The sequence below is a fragment of the Physeter macrocephalus genome, chromosome 16 (genome assembly GCF_002837175.3).
Source record: "Physeter macrocephalus isolate SW-GA chromosome 16, ASM283717v5, whole genome shotgun sequence".
NCBI classification, from domain to species: domain Eukaryota; kingdom Metazoa; phylum Chordata; class Mammalia; order Artiodactyla; family Physeteridae; genus Physeter; species Physeter macrocephalus.
Window position 1 is genome coordinate 61660381 of NC_041229.1, and position 21050 is coordinate 61681430.

Genomic DNA, 21050 nt, shown 5'->3' on the forward strand with positions numbered 1-21050 from the left:
AGCCTGGGAGTGGAGAGTCTGCAGGGGTCGGGGTGGGGAAGGCTCTCCAGCTGCCAATGTGCCTTTCTCCCTACAGTTCAATCTGGCTATGGCCCAGGAGAAGACAGATGGCTGGCTGACAGAGGCAGCCCAGATGACTGCAACCCTGGGGCTGCACAGCCCAGTTCTGCAGCGCTGCATGCACATGCTGGAGGAGTTCCGCAGCCTCCTGCCATCGCTCACCAGGCTGGGCAGCCTCCAGCTGCAGAACGTCAACTTCCAAGCCCTTCTGCGAGGTGGGTTTGGGTAGAGTCAGAAGGGAGGGGAAGGGAAGGACGTAGGGTTTGAACAATGGGACAACTAAGTTCCCTATTGCTCTTTTTGGAAACACCTTTCCTCCCCAGGTTGCCCTGGCCTTCCCTCACGGACCACAGCCTCCTTTCCCCCACGGGGACAAGCATTCTTAACCTCTCACACTACCATGTGTGTCCTCTCTGCTGACTTGGGCTGGGCTGGGCTGGAGTCTTACCTCTGGACTCTGAATTGTGCTCTGGACCTTAGGTTCTGGGCCCTTGCCTCTGTGTCGTGCTCTGAGACGTGCTGTCTGGGAGCTGGGCTGGGCTGGGCTGGACCCTGCCAAAGACCGAGAGTTGCTCTGACTTGTTGTCCCTCCCCCTCCAGGCTTAGGGTTAGGCGATCTCCACAACATAGAGCTCCTAACAGTGGGCCAGCTGCTCTCTTGTCCCCTGCTGGAGTTTACAGATCGAATCAAACAGGTGGGCTCCCCCCCGCTCTCCGCCCACAGAGGAAAGGTGGTCCAAGCCCAGGGCCTGTTTGCTAAGCTCTAATAGAGCCAGTTAAGGCTTAGCAGGCCCTTGAGACAAGGGGGGCAGTGGGTACTGGCTTGTAGTGGTGTGGGGTTGAGATTGCTAGCCTGCCTGGAGGCTATGGGGATCCGATGGATGGTTCCAGACGCTCTGTGATGGAAAGTATGTCCCTTCCCTTCCAGGGGAAGGAAGTGGGTGGCAGCCCTGAAGTCGTGGGCACACAGGATGGCAGGTGTCCCCCAACACTTACCCTGGCCCAAAAGAGCATGAGCTGACTGAGGCATTGTCTGCTCAGCTGGAGCCTTGCAAAAAAGTGGGTTTCAGGGCAGCAGCCCTAGGTCACAGTGTGATGCTGGTGGCCTGTCTTTGAAGCCTGGTGGTCCCACTCTCCATCTCTGAGACCTCCACTCTCCTGGGCCCTGGCCCTCGAGTCCCAGCTCCAAGTCTACCCCCTGAGCCATTAGCCAGTCCTGGTTCCTGAGACCCAACTGTTCCAGATCTGGCGGTGTGAAAACATACGGACTCATGCCCAAGAGGCCCTACTGCAGCTGCAGCGGACCTGGGAAGCACGACAGCTGCGACTGCTCAACTTCATCCTTCATGTGCCGTATGAGCCCCCAGCTTCAGAGCGCTCCAAGAGACAAGCTCCCCGCAGCCCCCAGTGGCAGGTAGTGGGCAAGGATAGTGGCACCTTCATCCTTTCAGGTGAGACCCGGCCCTCGTGGCCCAGTGAAAGCCCCTGCTGCTGGGAAGCGTATTCATCCCCCAAGCCCTGCCGGATCTGGCTTCTCTAGCCAGGGCCCCCTCCCCCCTGGACAGCCTGAGCCATCAGTCTGTTCTGAGACAATATCTTCCATGTAGCTCTCGTGCAGTCTTAATCTTCTTGGGAGCCCCCCATCCACTCCCTCCCACCCAATGCCTGGCCTCTTCAGCAAAGGTCCTCCCCTTTCTGGGTGTGCTAAGAAATTCCTCATGGTCACGTCTCTCCAGCTTTCAAGGCTCTGTCCTCTAGACTGCACCCACTCATTAACTCCTTTGTCATTCCCTCGTCAAACTCACCTGCCTCTTCTGAGCCAAATGCAGGAGACTCTGAGATTTACAGACTGAAGTCCCGTCCCTTGCGGACTCCCAGTCCAGTGAGAGAGAGACAAGAGAATAGAGACAGGTGCATGACAGAGCACCTAACTGAGGGCAGTAGCATCTCAGAAGGAGGACCAACATCAAAGGACCGGGAGAGTTAGAGAAATCTTCCCTTCCCTTAGGCAAAGGCCTCATTCTGACTTCTGAAGGAGTAGGAGTTTGCCAAATTTGCAAGGGGAGAAGGGCATGCCACGCTGAGGGAGCAGCGTATGTACGGGCACTCAAGATGGTATAATTAGGGAAGTAAAGGAGAAATTCTCTTATCCAGCCTAATTGAAACCCAACTGGCGAATTCAAAAAGTTAGTTAAACAGGGAAATCTTAAAATATGCATACATGGCTTAAGATTGTTCTTTTAGCTTAAATCATATAATGTACATTTATTTACTAACCTTTTAACCTAAAGACAAGAGATTTTCTTTGATTTGCAGTCAAGTGATAGAAGCTGATCACTGCCTTTCTTGCGTTAATACATCATCTGCTATTTCCACTTTCAGTTTCTGTAAAGTTGAGAAGTGACGTGAGGACACTTGTAAAGCTATCTGAATCCAGAACTTTTCTAGATTTTTATTATAATTTCACAATCTTAAAAAATCGACTTGCCTATATCTAATTTAATATCATGTTTTTAGTAGTTTACTGAAGCCCTTCCATAGTTTCCATAGAACCAGCAACTATTTTGCCACCCATATTTCAGTGGTTAACATGATATAAGATTAAATTCTGGAATTAAAATTTTAACTCACACAAACAAGTTTGCAAACACACTCTGACTCTTGGTGAGCATACTAGGTTCAATGAGTAGAAGAAAAAAAGTTTGTGTCTTCTAGAGAGTAGTTTGAGATCTGTGAGTTTCAGTGTATTTTGGGTATCAGTCACCCCTGCCCTTACCCCATCTGACTGCCAGCTCAGCTCAGCTCGAGCCCACTCTTCCTTAGATTACAGCAACCTGCAGGATTCTATCCAGGAAAGTCTTCAGGTGTTGTTCAAGATCCTGGCCATCCAGAAGTCAGGAGACTTAAACAAAATGGCTTTGGAGTGGGTGACTATCATGCATGGCCTGAGTGAGTGCAGGCCTCTAGCCGGGCTGATGGGTGGGTCCTGAGGTGAGATGGCCCAGAAGGATGGGGAGAGAGGTTGGGGGTGGGTGAGGACAGAGTAAGGACCTCCTTCAGGGCCACTTCTTGGGCTGAAGTGACCAGGTCTTTATTCACGCTGCAGGTTTTTTCTCTCCTTCGAGCATGGTCCCTGGGTCCTGCTAAGCAGAGTTTTTTGGGAGTGGGGCATCCCAAGAGGGCAGGAGCAGGCTGGACCCCCTTGCAGAAGCTAGAACCCTAGTCTCCCTCCAGTGTTCCCCTGGCTGCTTCTCACAGGTGCCCTGCTGCAGGTGTGGGTGACTTTCCAGCAGAAGTGGATCTTTTTGAATAAAGTTCTGCATGAGATGAAGATCCAGTTTCCTAGTTCTGACCTGGTAGGGAAAGGGGGGTGTGGCAGGGGGGACAAGTGCTACTGGACAGTGGGGCTCAGGGCGGGAGGGGGATGCCGCCCTCACTCTTACCTTCTCTCTCACCACAGCGCTCCCGTTTCGAGGCCATGGATGAGCAGTATCGGACCCTGATGAGGATCTCTGTAGCTGACCCCCTGGTTCTGTCACTTATAGTGCCCAGTGCCAAGCGGAGCCCTTCTTTCCAAGGCCAGCAGCTGCAACAACTGCTGCAAGCGGGCTCCGTGGAGCTGGAGGGCATCATCGTGGCTCTGGAGAGCGTGCTCTATGCCATGTGTGCTCACTTCCCCCGCCTCTTCTTCCTCAGTGGCAGTGAGCTGGTGGCCCTGCTAGCTGCCCCGCTGGAGTCCTGTGAGGCCCAGCTATGGGCACGACGCTGTCTTCCTCACGTGCATGCCGTGAGCTTCAAGTCCAGCCGAACTGATAGAAACACGGATGACCGGGAGTCAAGCCCAAGTCCACAGACGCAGGTGGAGGCACTTGCAGTGCTCGGGGCAGGTGGGGAGGAGGTGAAGCTGCCGGGGTCCCTTCCTCTGCATCCAGATCTCCCCAAGTGGCTGGCCTCCCTGGAGGAGGGTCTGCGTCTGGCCCTGGTGCACATGCTGCAGGACTGTGTGGCTGCCCGTCTTGCTCTGGGCCCGTCCCTAGACAAGGCCTTCAGGCAGCTGCCCCAGCAGAGCCAGTCGCCCCCGCAGATGTATGTCCAGCACTGGCTGGACCTAGTCCAGGCCTTCCCGTGGCAGTGTGTGCTGGTGGCAGAGGAGGTGGTATGGCGGGCCAACATGGAGGAGGCTCTGCTTGAAGGGAAGGCCCTGGCCGCGGTCCCCATGCACGTGCGCAAGCTTGAGGTACTGGTGAATTTTTTGCGGGCCCAGAGGGCCTCTCAGGGTGAGCAGCCCCTGCCCTCTGTCCGCCAGACCAGCCTGCTCAGTGCCCTGTTGGTCATGACAGTGGCTCACCGGGATATAGCACAGCTGCTGCAGGAGCACCAGGTCAGAGATCTGACGGACTTCCACTGGGCCCGCCAACTCAAGTACCGCCTGGCTTCACCCCACACCGCTCCCCAAAGCCCCCTGCAGAGTCCCAAGTCTCTCGCACCTACTGAGACTTCTCTGTCACCAGCTGCATGCTGGATAGATGTGCTGGGTCGGTCTTTCCTGTACAATTACGAGTACCTGGGTCCCAGACTGGGGTCTCTACCCAGCCTGCTTCCTGAGCGGCCGGCCCTAGTGCTGTTATTGGCCCTGGAAGAGGTGGCCTGTGGGACCCTACTGGGCCCTGATGGTGTGGGCAAGGCAGCTACGGTGAAGACGCTAGCGCAGGCCCTGGGGCGCCAGCTGGTGGTGGTGCCCTGCTTGCCTCAGATGGAGGCCCAAAGTCTGAGCAATTACCTGAACGGTGCCCTGCAAGGTGGTGCCTGGCTGCTGTTAGAAGCAGCTCAGCACTTGCCCCTTGGCTTACTCTCTGCCCTGGGCCAGCGCTTGGCCAAACTGCGCCACCTCTATGCCCCATTGTACCAGGAAGCTTCCCGAAGTACCAGCACCGTCGACCCCACCCACCCCCAGCTCCTTGGCAGTGGCTTCTTTGAGAACCATCACGTGGACATGCGCCTTGGCTATGGCTGTCTCCTGACACTGCGTGCCCTGAGCCCTGCCATGCCTGCCAACCTGCGCCAACTACTGAGGCCTGTGGCATTGACACTGCCTGACCTGCGGCAAGTGGCAGAGCTGACCCTGCTGGGTGTGGGGATACGGGACGCCTCCCGCATGGCTACCCGCCTATCCAAATTCTTCTCCCTTGAGTGTGAGCTGGTGTCTGGGCCCCTGCCCTGCCGCTTGCCCCTGCTCAAGAAGGTGCTGGAAGACATGATACAGGCTCTAAACGTGACCAAGGAGGATCCCGAGTCCGAGCAGCCCCGCAGCCTAGCCGCCATCGAGGAGGCCACCCTGCTGCGTGCCCTGCTGCGCTCCCCACTGTTCAGCATCCTGGATGGGGTCCACCTGCACAACCTCCAAAAGCTGCTCTGTGGGCTCTTCCCTACCGCCAACGAGGTGCTGGCAGAGCCTATAACCCCCAGGCTGAGGAAGTCACTGCTGGTGGAGGAGTTGCAGCAAGGAGGCCTGCATCCCAGCCCTGATATTTTGGGGTCCCTGGAGCAGCTGAGTCAGGCCCTGGGCCAGGCCTCAGGTGTTTTGCTCCTGGGCCCCGCAGGCAGTGGCAAGACCACGTGTTGGCGCAGCTTATTTAAGATCCAGAATCGGTTGGCAGCCATGGAGGACCCCTCAACCCAGAGCTGCCAGCCTGTGGAAATTGCTCACCTGTATCCCAGTGTCCTCAGCCCCCAGGAGTTCCTGGGATGGCTGGAGGGCCCCTGCTGGCACCATGGTGTCTTCCCCAGGCTGCTTCGTGAAGCCAGTCGGTGTAAGACTGTGGGCCCAAGGGGGCAGGTGCAGGAATCAGTGGGGATTCATCACTGGATAATATGTGATGGGGCTTCCAGTGCTGCTTGGCTGGACTCCATCACTTGCCTCCTGGGTGACCCCCCGCAGCTTAGCCTCCCCAATGGTCAGCAAATAGCACGATCCCCAGGTACTTTTCTTTTGATGGAGGTGGGAGATGCAACTGACATGTCTCCCACAGTGGTGGGCCGTTGTGCCCTAGTCTGGTGCGGTGGGGAGCAGACTTGGCGGGGTATGCTGAGCGTCCTGATGGCAGCCCTGCCCCGGGAGTACCGCCTGCAGCTCCAGACTGTCACTGAACTCAACCACCTGGCAGAAGTGCTGGTGCCTGCAACATTCCGATTCCTTACCTGCCAGGGTGCCAGCTCTCTGCTGCAGGTACACGGGCAGCAGGCCGTTTGCCCAGGTGTGGCTGAAGTCACCAGCTTGGCCCGCATCTTGCGTTGTCTGCTTGACCCACACCTGCGCATAGATGAGAAGAAGGCACATATCCCAGGTGAAGGGAAGGGCTGATTTGAGAGCTATGTGGCCTTGAGGATAGCTGGGATATAGCTCGAGCCTGTGGCCCAGGGTCTTAGGTGGACTTGGGCCTGGGGACTGAAAGTGAGAAGTAATAGCCAACCTCTACTCTCTTCCCCCACCTCCCTCCCCTTTTTCCACCTGGGGCTCCGATTCTGGCCATGGTGACCTTTGCAGAGGACCTCAGCTATAGTGATCCTGTGGCCCGAAGCTTCAAGTCTTCGAAAAGCAGCTCTCTGCACCGGTACCAGGTTGACAGTGACGCTGTGCCTAGTAAGCGCAGGGAGCACTTGCTGGCTGTCAGCAGCTTTCTTTTTGCTTTGATCTGGGGCTTTGGAGCCCACCTTCCCTCCAGGTATCTACAGGGATGGGGGATGGGGGATGCAGAGGGCTGAGATGGAATGAGTGTCCCATGGGAGTCAAAACCCAGGCGACATTGTTGGGGGAGGGTGGAGTGTGTGAGTGTATCACAAATGGAACTGTTGTAACTGTCTGACACTTTTGCCTGAATGTCCATCTGAGCAGGCTCTGGCCCCTCTTTGATACCTTCCTGAGGGATTCTATTAGTTGCCTCTCCAACTACCCTGAGCTACCAGCCTCAGCCTTGGTGTTTGATCTACATGTATGCCCTGAAGATGGGACGCTGGCCCCCTTCACTGGCCAATACCTGGGCAGCCGCATCAAGGGAACTCAGGGCACCTTCAACCCTTCTCCTCAGGTGTGAGGACAGTGGGGCAGTAGCTGGGGTTGGGGCTCAAAGAGATATCCTGGGGCGGTCCATGTCCTAGGCCTACCTGCTCCCGTTCCTTGAAATGTTTTCACAGTCTCCAGAATGCATGCAGTGTTCTGCAAATACAGCTTTAATACAAGATTCCTAGACCTTTACTTTCGGCTAGATTACTGTGCTAACCTGGAGCTGCCATAGTAAGCCCTGCTCCTGTCCTATAGACCGAACGGCTCTTGTACGTGGTGGACCTGCTTCTGTCAGAGGGACACCCGGTGCTGCTGGCTGGAGAGGCAGCCACGGGGAAGTCAGCCTTTGTGGAGGTGCTAGTGGAGCCACAGCACCCTTACACGTCCAGCCCCATCCACCCTGCCGTCAGTCCCACCCACCTTCGCCTCCTGCTGAGCCGGGGGGTCCAGGGCCAATCACAGGCCAGCCCGTGGCCTGGGCGGCACGTGGATTCCAAAGGCTTTCTCCTCTTCCTGCTGGAAGATCTGCACCTGGCTGCTTCCGGTGAGGAGCTGGGAGGAGGGAAGGAGTCATTGTCGTCTCTTGAGACTGGAAAAGCCCTAGCAATATTCGACTCTCAAACATACACCTACAGACCAAACTTCAGTGTTCCATTCTTAATATCTTCTCAGTCTACGTAAGCTCCCTGAATAATCCTGTCCCTTGCATGGCCTCATCCACCATCTCTATGCTCTGACTGCTAAATCTCCATCTCCAAGATCCTCTTCTAAGCACCACATCTGTTTATCTAACAGTCTGCTATATATCTCTATCTTGTTGTCCCATTGACACCACAGATCCAACTGTGAACTCATCATCCTCCCCCAAAACCCTGCTCTCATGGGCCCTCTCAGTACCTGGTACCACCATCCATACAGTCACTGTAGCCAGAAATCTTGTTGACATCTTCCCCTCCCTCACCAATATCCAGTCACCATGTGCTTAATTTTGCCACCTAAGTTTCTCTCAAACCTCTCCACCTATTTCCATTCCATCTTCCCTGGTTCAGGCAGTCATTACCGGGAACTCTGGCAAATGCTCTTCAAGGTTTCTTGTGATGAGTCTTTCTTCTCTAGATTTTTATGCTCTGTGCTCTAACTGGATTCAACTTTGTAATGCAGGCATCCAATAAGTTAGGCTTCCTCTAGCCTCTGGGATCGCCATCCTCTCGGCCTTCTCTCCTGCATTTATCTAGCTAAATCCTACTTATTCTTTACAAATAATCTCAGGCAATATCTCCTCCAGGAAGTCTGGGCCTCCAGGCTAGGTTCAATACTCATCCTGTGCTCTGTACAAAAATCTATGACAAATATGGTTTTATGACTGTACGTTTACTGGCCTGTCCCTTCCATCCCACTCAGCTTCATCAGAACAGAGAGTTGTTTCACTCATTTTGATAGACCCAGCAGGAAGTAAGTGCTCAGTAAGAGTTTGTAGAAGAAAAGATAAGGAAGGAAAGGGGAGAAATTATGAAGAAAGTTTGGGTTATTAAAGTTTAATGTTTCTAAAGCAATATGACATCAAATCAGATGATGACAGGTTCCAATTATGGCCATGGGAATGGGCAAAAATGAAGTATAGGTACAGGTTATTGAAGTCAAGGAAGTCAGTGGGCTAAAGCTTAGATGGATTGTCCAGCTAGACACTGGAGTCCTTATGCAATGTAGAAACTTGAACCAGGTGGTATAAGTACTTATTAATATTTGGTATAATTTATTGAGTACTACATGCTATATGCTTTATCTATGTCATCTTTAGTGTTCATAAAAGCCTAATAAGATGGAGATTTGTTATGATTATTTTAAAGACAAAGAAACTGGGAGATTTTATAACTTGACCAAGACACTCTAGACAGTAAGTATCAGACCAAGATTAAAATTTAAGTCTGCTTGGCTAAAACCCAGCAATTTCTTCCAAATAAATTATTTGGCCTTCTCAGTGAATTCACACAAGAAATCAGGATGTCAGTGGATAATAGAAAGAGTAGAAGGTGGTACTGCCAGATCTGTGAATGGCAACAAAGAAGAGATTTCAACAGGAAGGCTGAAAACATTGTAAGCAACGTTGTAGAGTGAAGTATATACAGCTGGCAGTGTAAAAGCTGTCCTTGGGTGAAAGCCACCAAAACATCCAGTATAAAGTAAAAAATTAATATACATACAACAAAACAGAAAGCTGTGACCCACCGTCAAGAGAAAATGGTCAATAAAAAACTGAGCCTGAGATGGTCTAGAAGTTGAGTTTAAAAGCATTCAAATACTGAAAGGAAAATATGAGCTTAATGAGTGGACATAGAGGTAATCTCAGCAAAGGAATGGAAACTACTAAAAACAACTAAATGGAAATTGTAGAACTGGAAAATACAATAACTGAAATGAAAAATTTACTGGGTGGCTTAATAGCACATTGGAAATGGCAAAAAAAAAAAGAGTCAGTGAACCCTGAGGAATGGAAAAATATTGACTATGAAAAGAGCTTCAATCCAATGTATATATAATTGGAGTTTCAGAAGAGTGAGACTAGGGCAGAAAAATATCTTTGAGGAAATAATGGCCTACATTTTCCCAAATTTCTATGAAAATATTGACTTTCAGATATAGAAATCTCAGTTATCCCCAAGTAGGATAATAAAAAGAGAAACATATCGAGGAACACCTTAGTCAACTTGCTGAAAAATCAAAGAAAGAAAAACTTTGAAAGTAGAGGGAAAAAAAGACACATAATGTCCACATGAACATTAAAAATGATGGTTAACTTCTCATCAGAAATAACAGAGTCCTGAGGATGGTGGTACAACATCTTTTTTTTTTTTTTTTAATTTATTTTTGGCTGTGTTGGCTCTTAGTTGCGGCATACGGGATCTTCGTTGAGGCACGCGGGATCTTTCGTTGCAGCGGGTAGGCGGGCTTCTCTCTAGTTGTGGCATGTGGGTTTTCTCATCTCTAGTTGTGGCATGCAGGCTCCAGGGTGTGTGGGCTCTGTAGATGTGGCGTGCAGGTTCCAGAGCATGTGGGCTCTGTAGTTTGTGGCACGCAGCCTCTCTAGCTGAGGCGGGCAAGCTCAGTAGTTGTGGAGCGTGGACTTAGTTGCCCCGCGGCATGTGGAGTCTTAGTTCCCTGACCAGGGATCGAACCCTTGTCCCCTGTATTGGAAGCCGGATTCTTTATAATCTTTTTTTTTTTTTTTTTTTTGCGGTACGCGGGCCTCCCTCTGTTGTGGCCTCTCCCGTTGTGGAGCACAGGCTCCGGACGCGCAGGCTCAGCGGCCATGGCCCACGGGCCCAGCCGCTCCGCGGCATGTGGGATCCTCCCAGACCGGGGCGCGAACCCGTGTCCCCTGCATCGGCAGGCGGACGCGCAACCACTGCGCCACCAGGGAAGCCCCGGAAGGTGGATTCTTTACCACTGGACCACCAGGGAAGTCCCGGTACAACATCTTTAAAGTACTAAAGGGAAAAAACAAAACAAAACCCTATCACCCTAATTCTCTACCCAGTAAAGAAACCTTTATAAATGAGGATGAAATAAAGATATTTCAGATACATTAAAGCTGAGAAAATTCATTGCTGCTAGAATTGTACTACAAGAAATGCTAAAAGATTTTCTTTAGGTAGAAGGGAAATAATATCATATGGAAACTCATATCTACAGAAGAGAATGAAGAGCATCAGGGACAGTAAATATGTGGGTACATATAAGTAACCATTTAATTTCTTAATGTCTTAATTAATTAATTAATGTTATTAATTAATTAATGTTATTAATGTCTTAATTAATTAATTAATGTTATTAATTAATTAATTAATTAATGTCTTAATTTCTTAATGTCTCTTAATTTCTAATAAAGATAGCTGGCAGTTTAGAACAAAAATAATAATATTGTTAGACAGAGTTGGCAATGTACGTAGAAGTGAAAAAAATTGGAACAGTAGTAAAAGGATAGGGTGTGGAGCAGTGAGTAAACTGAATTATACCATTGTAAGGTTCTTACATTTGTGAAATGTGAAATAGGAAGGTGAAATAGGAAGTGGGAAAGGTTAGGTATGAGGTGTGAAGTGGTACAGTGTTACTTCTAAGTACTGAGAAGTTAAGGAGGCATATTTTTAGCCCTAGAGAAATCACTAAATACTAATAACAAAGAGTATAACTAAAAAAGCCAATAAAGGAAATACAGTGGAGTATAAAAATATTTAAGTTATGTGAAAGAAAGCAGGAAATGAGCAACAGTGGAATAAAAAAAATAGAAGACAACAATATGGTGGACTTTTTAAAATTTTTGATTGGAGTATAGGTGATTTACAATGTTGTGTTACTTTCAGCTGTGCAACAAAGTGAATCAGCTGTACATATACATATATCCAGTCTTTTTTCGATTCTTTTCCCATATAGGTCATTACAGAGTATTGAGTAGAGTTCCCTGTGCTATACAGTAGGTCCTTATTAGTTATTTTATATATAGTAGTGATGTATATGTCAATCCCAATCTCCCAATTTATCCCTCCCACACTTCCCCCCGGTAACCATAAGATTGTTTTCTAAATCTGTAACTCCATTTCTGTTTTGTAGATAAGTTCATTTGTACCATTTGTTTTAGATTCCACATATGTGATAGCATACGATATTTGTCCTTCACTGTCTGACTTACTTCACTCAATATGACAATCTCTGGGTCCATCCATGTTGCTGCAAATGGCCTTATTTTGTTCTTTTTTATGGCTGAGTAATATTCCATTGTATATATGTACCACATCTTCTTTATCCATTCTTCTGTCAATGGACATTTAGGTTGCTTCCATGTCCTGGCTATTGTAAATAGTGCTGCAGTGAACACTGGGGTGCATGTATCTTTTCAAATTATGGTTTTCTCCAGGTATATGCCCATGAGTGGGATTGCTGGATTATGTGGTAGCCCTATTTTTAGTCTTTTAAAGAGCCTCAATATGGTGGACTTTAAACCAACCATATCAGTAATTACATTAAATGTAAATGGACTAACACTCTAAATAAAAGGACAGCCTTGTTAGACTAGATGAAAAAGAAGTAGCTATATGCTCTCTAAGAGATATACTTTAAATTAAAAACACAGATAGATGTTTTTAAAGGCAAAATATTTACCATACAAATAGTATGCATAAGAAAGTTGTGTGGCTCTAATAATACGAAAGTCCTTCAAGACAAAGTGTATTATAGAGAACTGGAGATCTCATAATCAAAAGATTCAATTAATCAGAAAGACATAAAAGTCAAAAATGTGTATGCACCTAAAACAGAGCTTCAAAATATGTGAAGAAAAAAAACGGATAGAAATGAGGGAGAAATAACAAGTCCAAAATCATAGTAAGGGGCCTTCCCTGGTGGCTCAGTGGTTAAAAATCCTCTTGCCAATGCAGGGGACACGGGTTCAATCCCTGGTCTGGGAAGATCCCACATGCCGTGGAGCAACTAAGGCCGTGCACCATAACTACTGAGCCTGCCCTCCAGAGCCCGCGAGCCACAACTACTGAAGCCCACGCTGCCTAGAGCCCATGCTCCACAACAAGAGAAGCCACCGTAATGAGAAGCCCACTCACTGCAATGAAGAGCAGCCCCCTCTCGCCACAACTAGAGAAAGCCCACATGCAGCAACGAAGACCCAACACAGCCATAAATAAATAAATAAATATTTTTGGAAAAGTAATGCTTCAAAATCATAGTAGGAGATTTAACACTCCTCTCTTAATAATTTATAGAACAAGGATAGAGAAAATAAGGATATAGATCTGAAAAATACTATCAACCATATTGACATTTAGAGAACATTATACCCACTAGCTGCAAAATGCACTTTCTTTTCAAGTGCTCATGGAACATCCACCAAGACAGACCATACGCATAAAATAAGTCTCAATAAATTTCAAAGGATTAAAATTTACAGAATATTTTCTCTGACTGTAACAATAAAAACCAGTAATAATAAGATATCTAGAAAATCCCCAATTCTTTAAAATTAAACAGCACACTTCTAAATAACTTATGCATCAAAGAAGAAACTCCAAGGGAAATCAGAAAATATTTTGAACTGAAAAATAATGAAAACACAACACATCAAAATTTGTGGGATGTAGCTAAAGCAGTGCTCAGATAGTTTATAGCTTTAAATGCTTATATTAGAAAAGAAGAAAAATTAGGAATCAGTGATCTGTATTTTCAGCTTAAGAACCTAGAAAAAGAAGAGTGAGTTAAGCCCAAAGTAATTAGAAGGAGATAAATAATAAAGATCAGTGAAACAGAATAAAGCACAAACAATAGAAAATATCAATAAAGCCAAAATTTGAAAAAGATAAATAAAATGAATCCCCAAGTAACACAAATCAAGAAATAAAATGAGAAAATATAAATTATCAACATCAGGAATGAAAGAGGTTTTATTTTAAAGATGTTAAAAAGGATAAGGGAGTATTGAGAAAAACTTTATACTAATAAATTTAGCAATTTAGATGAAATGGACAGATGCCTTGATAAACACAACTTATCAAAGTCTGACTCAAGAGGAAAAAGAATATAAAATGAATAGCCCTATACGTCTATTAAAATTTTGAATTCATAATAATAAACATACACAGTCCCAGAAGGTTACACAGTTAAATTATATCGAATATTTAAGAAAAAAATGGAAACTTACACACACTTTTTCAGAAAATGGAGTAAATGCTTTTCAACTCATAAGGCCACCATAACCCTAATACCAAATTCTGAAAAGATATTTCAAGAAAATAAATTATAGACCATGATCTTTCGTAAATATAAATGCAAAAATAAATCCTCAGGGACTTCCCTGGCGGCACCGTGGTTAAGAATCTGCCTGCCAATGCAGGGTACACAGATTTGAGCCCTAGTCAGGGAAGATCCCACATGCCGTGGAGCAACTAAGCCCGTGCACCACAACTACTCAGCTTGTGCTCTAGAGCCTGCGAGCCACAACTACTGAAGCCCGTGCGCCTAGAGCCTGGAATCCTCAACAAGAGAAGCCACCGCAATGAGAAGCCCGTACACCGCAACAAAGAGTAGCTCCCACTCGCCACAACTAGAGAAAGCCCACGTGCAGCAGTGAAGACCCAATGCAGCCAAAAATAAATAAATTAAATAAATAAATTTATTTTAAAAAATCCTCAATGAGATATTAAGTAAAATTCAGCAACATATAAAAAGAACAACACATTATGATCAAGTAGAGTATATCCCAAGAATGCAAAGTTGACGCAACATTTAAAAGTCAATCAATGTAATTCGTGACATTAACAGAATAAAGGAGAAAAAGTGTAACATCACCTCAATAGATAAAGAAAATGCATTTGATAAAATTCAACACTATTGGGAATTCCCTGGTGGTCCAGTGGTTAGGACTCCATGCTTCCATTGCAGGAGGCATGGGTTTGATGCCTGGTTGGGAAACTAAGATCCTGCATGCTGTGGTGCGGCCAAAAAAAAAAAAGATCAACACTATTTATGGCAACTCCCAGCAAACTAGGAAAAGAAGGGAATTTTCTTAATTTGATGAAGGGCATTAAAATCTACAGCTAATACATACTAAACTGTGAAATATTGAACACTTTCTCCATAAGACCAGTCACAAGCAAAAATGTCCACTCTCACTGCTTCTATTCAATAGTGCACCAGAGACCCACATCAGTGCAATAAGAAAAAGAAATAAATGCCTTTAAAATTGGAAAAGACTAAGAAATACTGTCTCTACTAGCATATAACATGATTTACTACACGGAGAGTCCTAAGGAATCTATCAAAAAAAAAAAACTACAAAACTATTAGAATAAATAAGTGAATTTAGCAGGGTCACAGCATACAAAGTCAATCTGTTGAATCATTATTATTTCTATATCCTAATTACAAACAATTGGAAATCAAAATTTTAAAATATCATTTAAAATATCATCTAAAACCTTAAAGTATTTAGGAATAAACTTAGTGAAAGATATACACTGAAAATTACTAAATATTGCTGAGATAAAGGAGATTTAAGTAAATGAAGAGCTATACCATGTTCATAGATCAGAAGAGTCAACATTGTTAAGGTGCTCATTCTCCCCAAATTGCTCTATAGATTAACTGTAATCCCAGTATAAATCTGGGCAGGCTTTTTTTTTTTTTTTTTTTTTTTTAGGAATTGACAGACTCATTCTGAGACTTATATGGAAATGCTAAAGATCTAGAAGGGCCAAAACAACTTTGAAAAAGAAGAACAAAGTTGGACGGCTTACACTAGTGATTACAAGACTTGCTATATACAGTTATAGTAATCAAGAAAGTGTAATATTGGTATAAGGACATGGATACAGCTTAAAGGAACAGATATATAATCATTTGGTTTTCAACAAGTGTGCCAAGATAATTCAATGGGGAAAAGGATAGTCTTTTCAGTGAATGGGGCAGAAACAACTGTATGTCTGTGTGGGGGGAAAAAAATGAACCTTGAATCCTACCTCACAACATGCACAAAAATCAATTATAAATGGATTATAGACCTAAATGCAAAAGCTAAAACTATAAAACTTAAAAAAATATTGGAGAAAAATCTGTGTGAACTTGGTTAGAAGCAGTGATTTCTTATGATACGAAAATTGTAGTTTACCAAAATTAAAAACCTATGTCCTTCAAGACACGGTTAAGAAAATGAAAAAATAAGCCATAGAAAAAATTCATGATACATATATCTGACAAAGGACTTATACCTAGAATACATAAAAAGCTCTTATAACTCAGTAAGAAAAATTTCATTAAAAAAATGGAGACGGGCTTCCCTGGTGGCGCAGCGGTTGCGCGTCCGCCTGCCGATGCAGGGGAACCGGGTTCGCGCCCCGGTCTGGGAGGATCCCGCATGCCGCGGAGCGGCTGGGCCCGTGAGCCATGGCCGCTGGGCCTGCGCGTCCGGAGCCTGTCCTCCGCAACGGGAGAGGCCACAGCAGAGGGAGGACCGCATGCCACAAAAAAAAAAAAAAAAAATGGAGAAAATACTTGAATAGACACTTCACAAAAGAAAAATATATGAGCGGCCAATAGCACATGAAAAGGCACTCGATATTATTAGGCATCAGTGAACTGCAAATTAAAACCACCGTGGGACAGTCCTTCACACCTAGAAAGATTATAATTAGAAAGACCGATAATAATTGTGAAATGTGGAGAAAGTGAAACCCTCACACTTTGCTGGTAGGAGTGTAAAATGATACAACCACTATGAAAAAAAAAAGTGTGACAGTTCTTACAAATTAAATGTATGCTTACTATATGACCCAGCTGTTCTGCTCATAGGTATTTACCCAAGTGAAATGAAAGCACATGTATGTTCTCAAATAAACTTAGACATGAATGTTCATGGCAGCATTATTCTGAATAGTCAAAACCTGGAAACAATGTAAAAGTCCATCAGTGTGTCAGTGGATATACAAATTGTGACATTTTCATAATGGAACATCACTCAGCAATGAAATAGAACAAACTACTGATACACACCAAACACGGATGAATCTCAAAATCATGCTGAGTGAAAGAAGCCAGACATGGTAAACCTCACACTGTATGATTCCCTTATATGAAGTTCTAGAACAGGCAAAGCTAATCCATAGTGATAGAAATCAGATCAGATAGAAATTCCTGGCACAGTGTGACAGGGGATTGACTGTGACGGGGCATGAGGGAACTTTCTGGGGCAATGAAAGTGTCCTAAGTATCACTGGGGTGGTGCTTACACAGGCATACACATTTGTCAAAATTCATTGAACTATTTAAAATATGTACATTTTATTTTATATAAATAATTTCTTAATAAAGTTGACTTTATAAAAGTGTGCATGAGATATAACTCCACTATGTTTGACTGTGATGACTGCACTTTTCCCTCTATTGTGGTCAGATCATGTTTCCATCAGTCTCAGTTTCCAAACCTTCCTACTCATTAACCTTCAGTTAAGGAATATGAATTGGTCTTAGAGGTAGGATTTGGGGCAGAAGAGGGGAAAAAATCACTCACTCCTAAGCAGAGTGCGAGGCAGAGAGAAGAACTTACTCAGACATGACCAAGTCCCAACACACCAGATGCATAAAATTCCTCAGGACCCCGTGTGTGCCAGGAGCAGACTCAGTGAGGCAGGGAGAGGAGGAGTGGGGTGACACTGTCATGCGGACTTACGCCTGTTCTCTCTGTTATTCTTCACGGCCCACAGACCCAGAGAAGAGCTGTCAGCCAGTGTTGGAGACTCTGCGCCAGGCCATAGACGGCACCGTGTATGCCCACAGAACCTTGGAAGTGCAGACGCTACAGCCTATAGTCAACTTCCTCGCCACTGCCACAGTGCCAGGCTTCTGCGAGCTCCCGCTGTGCCCACGCCTCTCTCGGCGCTTCACCGTGCTGGCCCTGGGCAGCATGACCCTGGCCACGCTGCTGAGCAGGCACGTGCCCAGCATCCAGGCCTGGCTCGAAAGCTTCCCCTCTGTGGAGCGGGAGAGTGTTCTAGCAAGAGCCCTGGTCCGGGCCTCGGTGGAGGCCTGGGAGGCGGTGGGCAACTGCTTTCTGCCCTCACCCCTCCGCCCACACTACCGCTTCTCCCTGCACTCTGTGAGCCAGCTGCTGGGCAGCATGCAGCTGCTGCCCATCAGGGTGGGCTCCCGGGGTTTTGTGGATTGTCCCAACCACCAGGAGCACCTGCGCCAGGTGTCCGGCCTACGTGGCACCCGCCTGGCAGTCATGACGGCCACACGCAACATAGTGCGTCTTTGGTTGCATGAGGCACAGAGAACCTTTTGCGACCAGCTGGACAGCCCCAGGGAACGCTCCTTCTGTGCCAACCTGCTCCTAGAGGTAGCTCAGAATGTTTTCTGCTGTGGGCCAGCGCCCCAGAGCTTGGGCAAGGGCTATGAGGAGGAGGAGGAGGAAGAGAAGGTGCCTGAAGTGGAATCCGAAGGGGAGCTGGCCCAGTGGGAGGACTTGAGCAACAGCAGCAGTGAGGCCGAGGAGGAGGAGGAGCCGTACGGCCTTCAGGTCTGCCCAGGCTCCCTGTCCAATGATTCAGCACCGTCCAGCGCACCAGTAAAGAGGGTGACCACAGGGAGCTTAAGTCAGAGGAGAAGCCAGGAGGAAGGCACAAGGACCTACAGCTACAAACTCCGGCTGAGTAGTAGATCCAAGAACTGGAGGCAGAAGACAACCCAGGTAGACGCGATCTCCCCCCTGTTGCTCCCAGTGCTCTGTCCCCAGGAAGAGCCCTCAGACCTGGTCTTCAGTCAGGAACTGATACTACGGTCCAACTCGGAGAGCTCCAACTTGTACCTGGAACGGCAGTGGGTGAGCCTGGAGGAGCAGCTGGCCACATCAGCTGCTCAGCTGCAGCTGAGCCCCCACCTGGCCCGGTGCCGCTCAATGGCCCAGCATGTGGCCCGCCTGGTCCGGGTGCTAGCCAGGCCCAGGCAGCATGGCCTCCTGCTCTCGGGGGCTCAGGGGACTGGGCGCCGTACTGCCGTCACTCTGGCTGCTAGCATTTGTCAGGCCCGCCTCTTCCATCTGCCGCGTGGATCAGAGGAGGCCATTCTCCAGTGTCTACGGGATGCCAGCTGGCATGCTGGCATGTTAGGCCAGCCAGTGGCCCTGCTGGTGCCCAAGGGTGTGGATCTCACTACCCTTCATCGCCTGCTGGCCCTGGCAACCTCAGGCAGGTTCCCTGACCAGTACACAGAGGCAGATCTGGACAACATTGAAGAACACCTCCCCAGGGACGACCTTAGTGTCAAGCAGCACGTCACGAAGGAAATGCTGTTGCAGAGGTGAGGCCAAGAAGCCCAAGCTAGGGGCTGCTCTGCTCTTGTTCCACTCTGGCCAGAGGCCAGGATCCCCCACGAAACCTAAGGGCTACTGTGAGGGCACAGAAGAGCAGGGCTAGGTGTCAGGTTGGGATGGGGACCTAGATGGGCAAACAGGGATAAAGGGGAGGATGGTATCTGAGCTCTTGCCCCACAGGTTCTACCAGCAGGTGTGCAGCCACCTGCACATGTTCATCCTGATCGGAGATGACCAGGCCCACAAACAGCTGCCTTCCACCCTTTTCCTGAGGCTCCTTCAACTGGCCATCGCCAGCACTGACTGCTATGAACCCTGGGACCAAGATTCCCTGGTCAGTGTGGCCCAGCACCACCTGGAGGGTGCTCAGAGCCCGCCGCTTGATGACGGTGAGCCCTTTTTACCTGTCCTTGCCACTCATCTTGACCAGGTTCTAAAGAGGATTATTACTTCCGTCAGTCTCTCTCTCTCTAGAACCTCGTTGAGCCCCCTTCACCTTTTCTGCCCTCCTTCCTGAGCCAGGAGAGGGTCTCTGTCATTTCTTCCCCTACAAACTCACAAGTCCAGGCTAAAGCCATGCCTGTTGCAGACTTCTTGAAGTGCCCAGATCTTCAGGCCTCAATTCCCAGTGTGGCCAAATCCATGGCTCTCATCCACCTTTCGGCTGCCAGCTACCACGGGCACCTGTGCCCGGAGTTGCCTCTCGTCACCCCCAAGACCTTCCTGGACTTCCTGGACAACTTTGTGCTGCTGCAGCAACAGATGACCCTGCAGACTAAGACCAAGGCCCAGCGGTGAGTGGCCCCATTCCCTCCCCTGTACCTTCTTCTGCTCCCTCAGGTCCACTCACTGGCACACTGTGTCTTCAGGATCCAGGACGCCCTGGGAAAGCTGAGGATGCTGATTGAGCAGCACAGTGCCCACGCCAACCTGGTCGTCAGCTTGGAGCAGCAGCTGGAAGACTCCTGCAAGGTAAAGGGGAGAGGATTTTGAGGCATGCACGGTAGGGTCAAAGCAAGAGCCCAAACGGGGACTTTGGAGGAACCATACAGACTGAGGCTTAGTTCTTGTCTCCTGAGAGTCCCCCTTTCCCCAGGGGATCTCTCTAATTCCTGCCACCTCCTCCTTTAGAGCTCAGGCTCAAAGTTCTCCATGGCGCAGCTGAGATCGAGCTGGTTCCTCTAAACACATGAAACCCAAGTGTCTGCTTCTTGTTGTCCCTAGTACCTTGACTGTGTGAATTTCAGTATGCTCCCCAAGCTCTCCAGAGATTCCCGTTGGGGATGGGGCAGGATTACATCCTCATGGTCCCCTCTCACTGTAATCCTCTTCTCCTGGATTCTCCATCCCTGATGGTTGGCACACCTCCTGTAGCTGTCCTCTCTTCCCATGCTGCTTTGTCCCTGCACGGCTTCCTTCCACAAAAGCACCAAATACACAAATATATACACTGTATCTATCAAAATATACACTGTTATGTACAGCGGATGGGAGATGGCTGTGGGGGCAATTTACATTCTAGAACAGAACCAGAAATAGATGAAATGGCATACTAGACCTCAGTGTCCTGAAATTTTCTCTGTCACCTTCCTCTACAGGGCATTTGCTAGTGACGGACTTTTCTCTCCTCCTCCCATCTGCACAATACTGTTCCGCAATGCTATTCAGCCACCCCACTTTTCCTTTAGAGCTCCCCAAATACAGTGCTCATGTAATAAGAGATTTTTCTTTCTAGTCCAAACCCTAAATCTTGTTGCTTTCTTATACAGAGCAATTTTCTTCTTTGAATAAACAAACCACTCATATATAGCTAAAACTGGTAGCAGTGGGGTCATCACACCTTCTATAGTCAAATACTCTTAGTGAATAGTGTTTTCCTAAAACAAAGCGACTTTTTTCTTTTGTTTTGTTTTTAATAAGAGGAATTCTGAAATTGCATTTCTTTTTCCTTCCTGCTACACAAGACTTTTTTTTTTTTTTTTTTTTTGCGGTACGCGGGCCTCTCACTGTTGTGGCCTCTCCCGTTGCGGAGCACAGGCTCCGGACGCGCAGGCTCAGCGGCCATGG

General features: G+C 47.6%; 1 protein-coding gene across 1 annotated transcript in view; it reads left to right on the forward strand.

Annotated features, from left to right (window-relative positions):
* DNHD1 (dynein heavy chain domain 1) overlaps positions 1-21050 on the forward strand; it is a 78264-nt gene that overhangs the window by 41844 nt on the left and 15370 nt on the right. The window contains 13 exon segments of the mRNA XM_007102994.3: positions 77-275; positions 661-755; positions 1304-1511; positions 2884-3009; positions 3319-3416; positions 3521-6404; positions 6605-6782; positions 6953-7145; positions 7376-7664; positions 17377-18970; positions 19164-19372; positions 19573-19777; positions 19853-19955. Coding sequence (XP_007103056.2) covers positions 77-275; positions 661-755; positions 1304-1511; positions 2884-3009; positions 3319-3416; positions 3521-6404; positions 6605-6782; positions 6953-7145; positions 7376-7664; positions 17377-18970; positions 19164-19372; positions 19573-19777; positions 19853-19955 — 6381 coding nt within the window.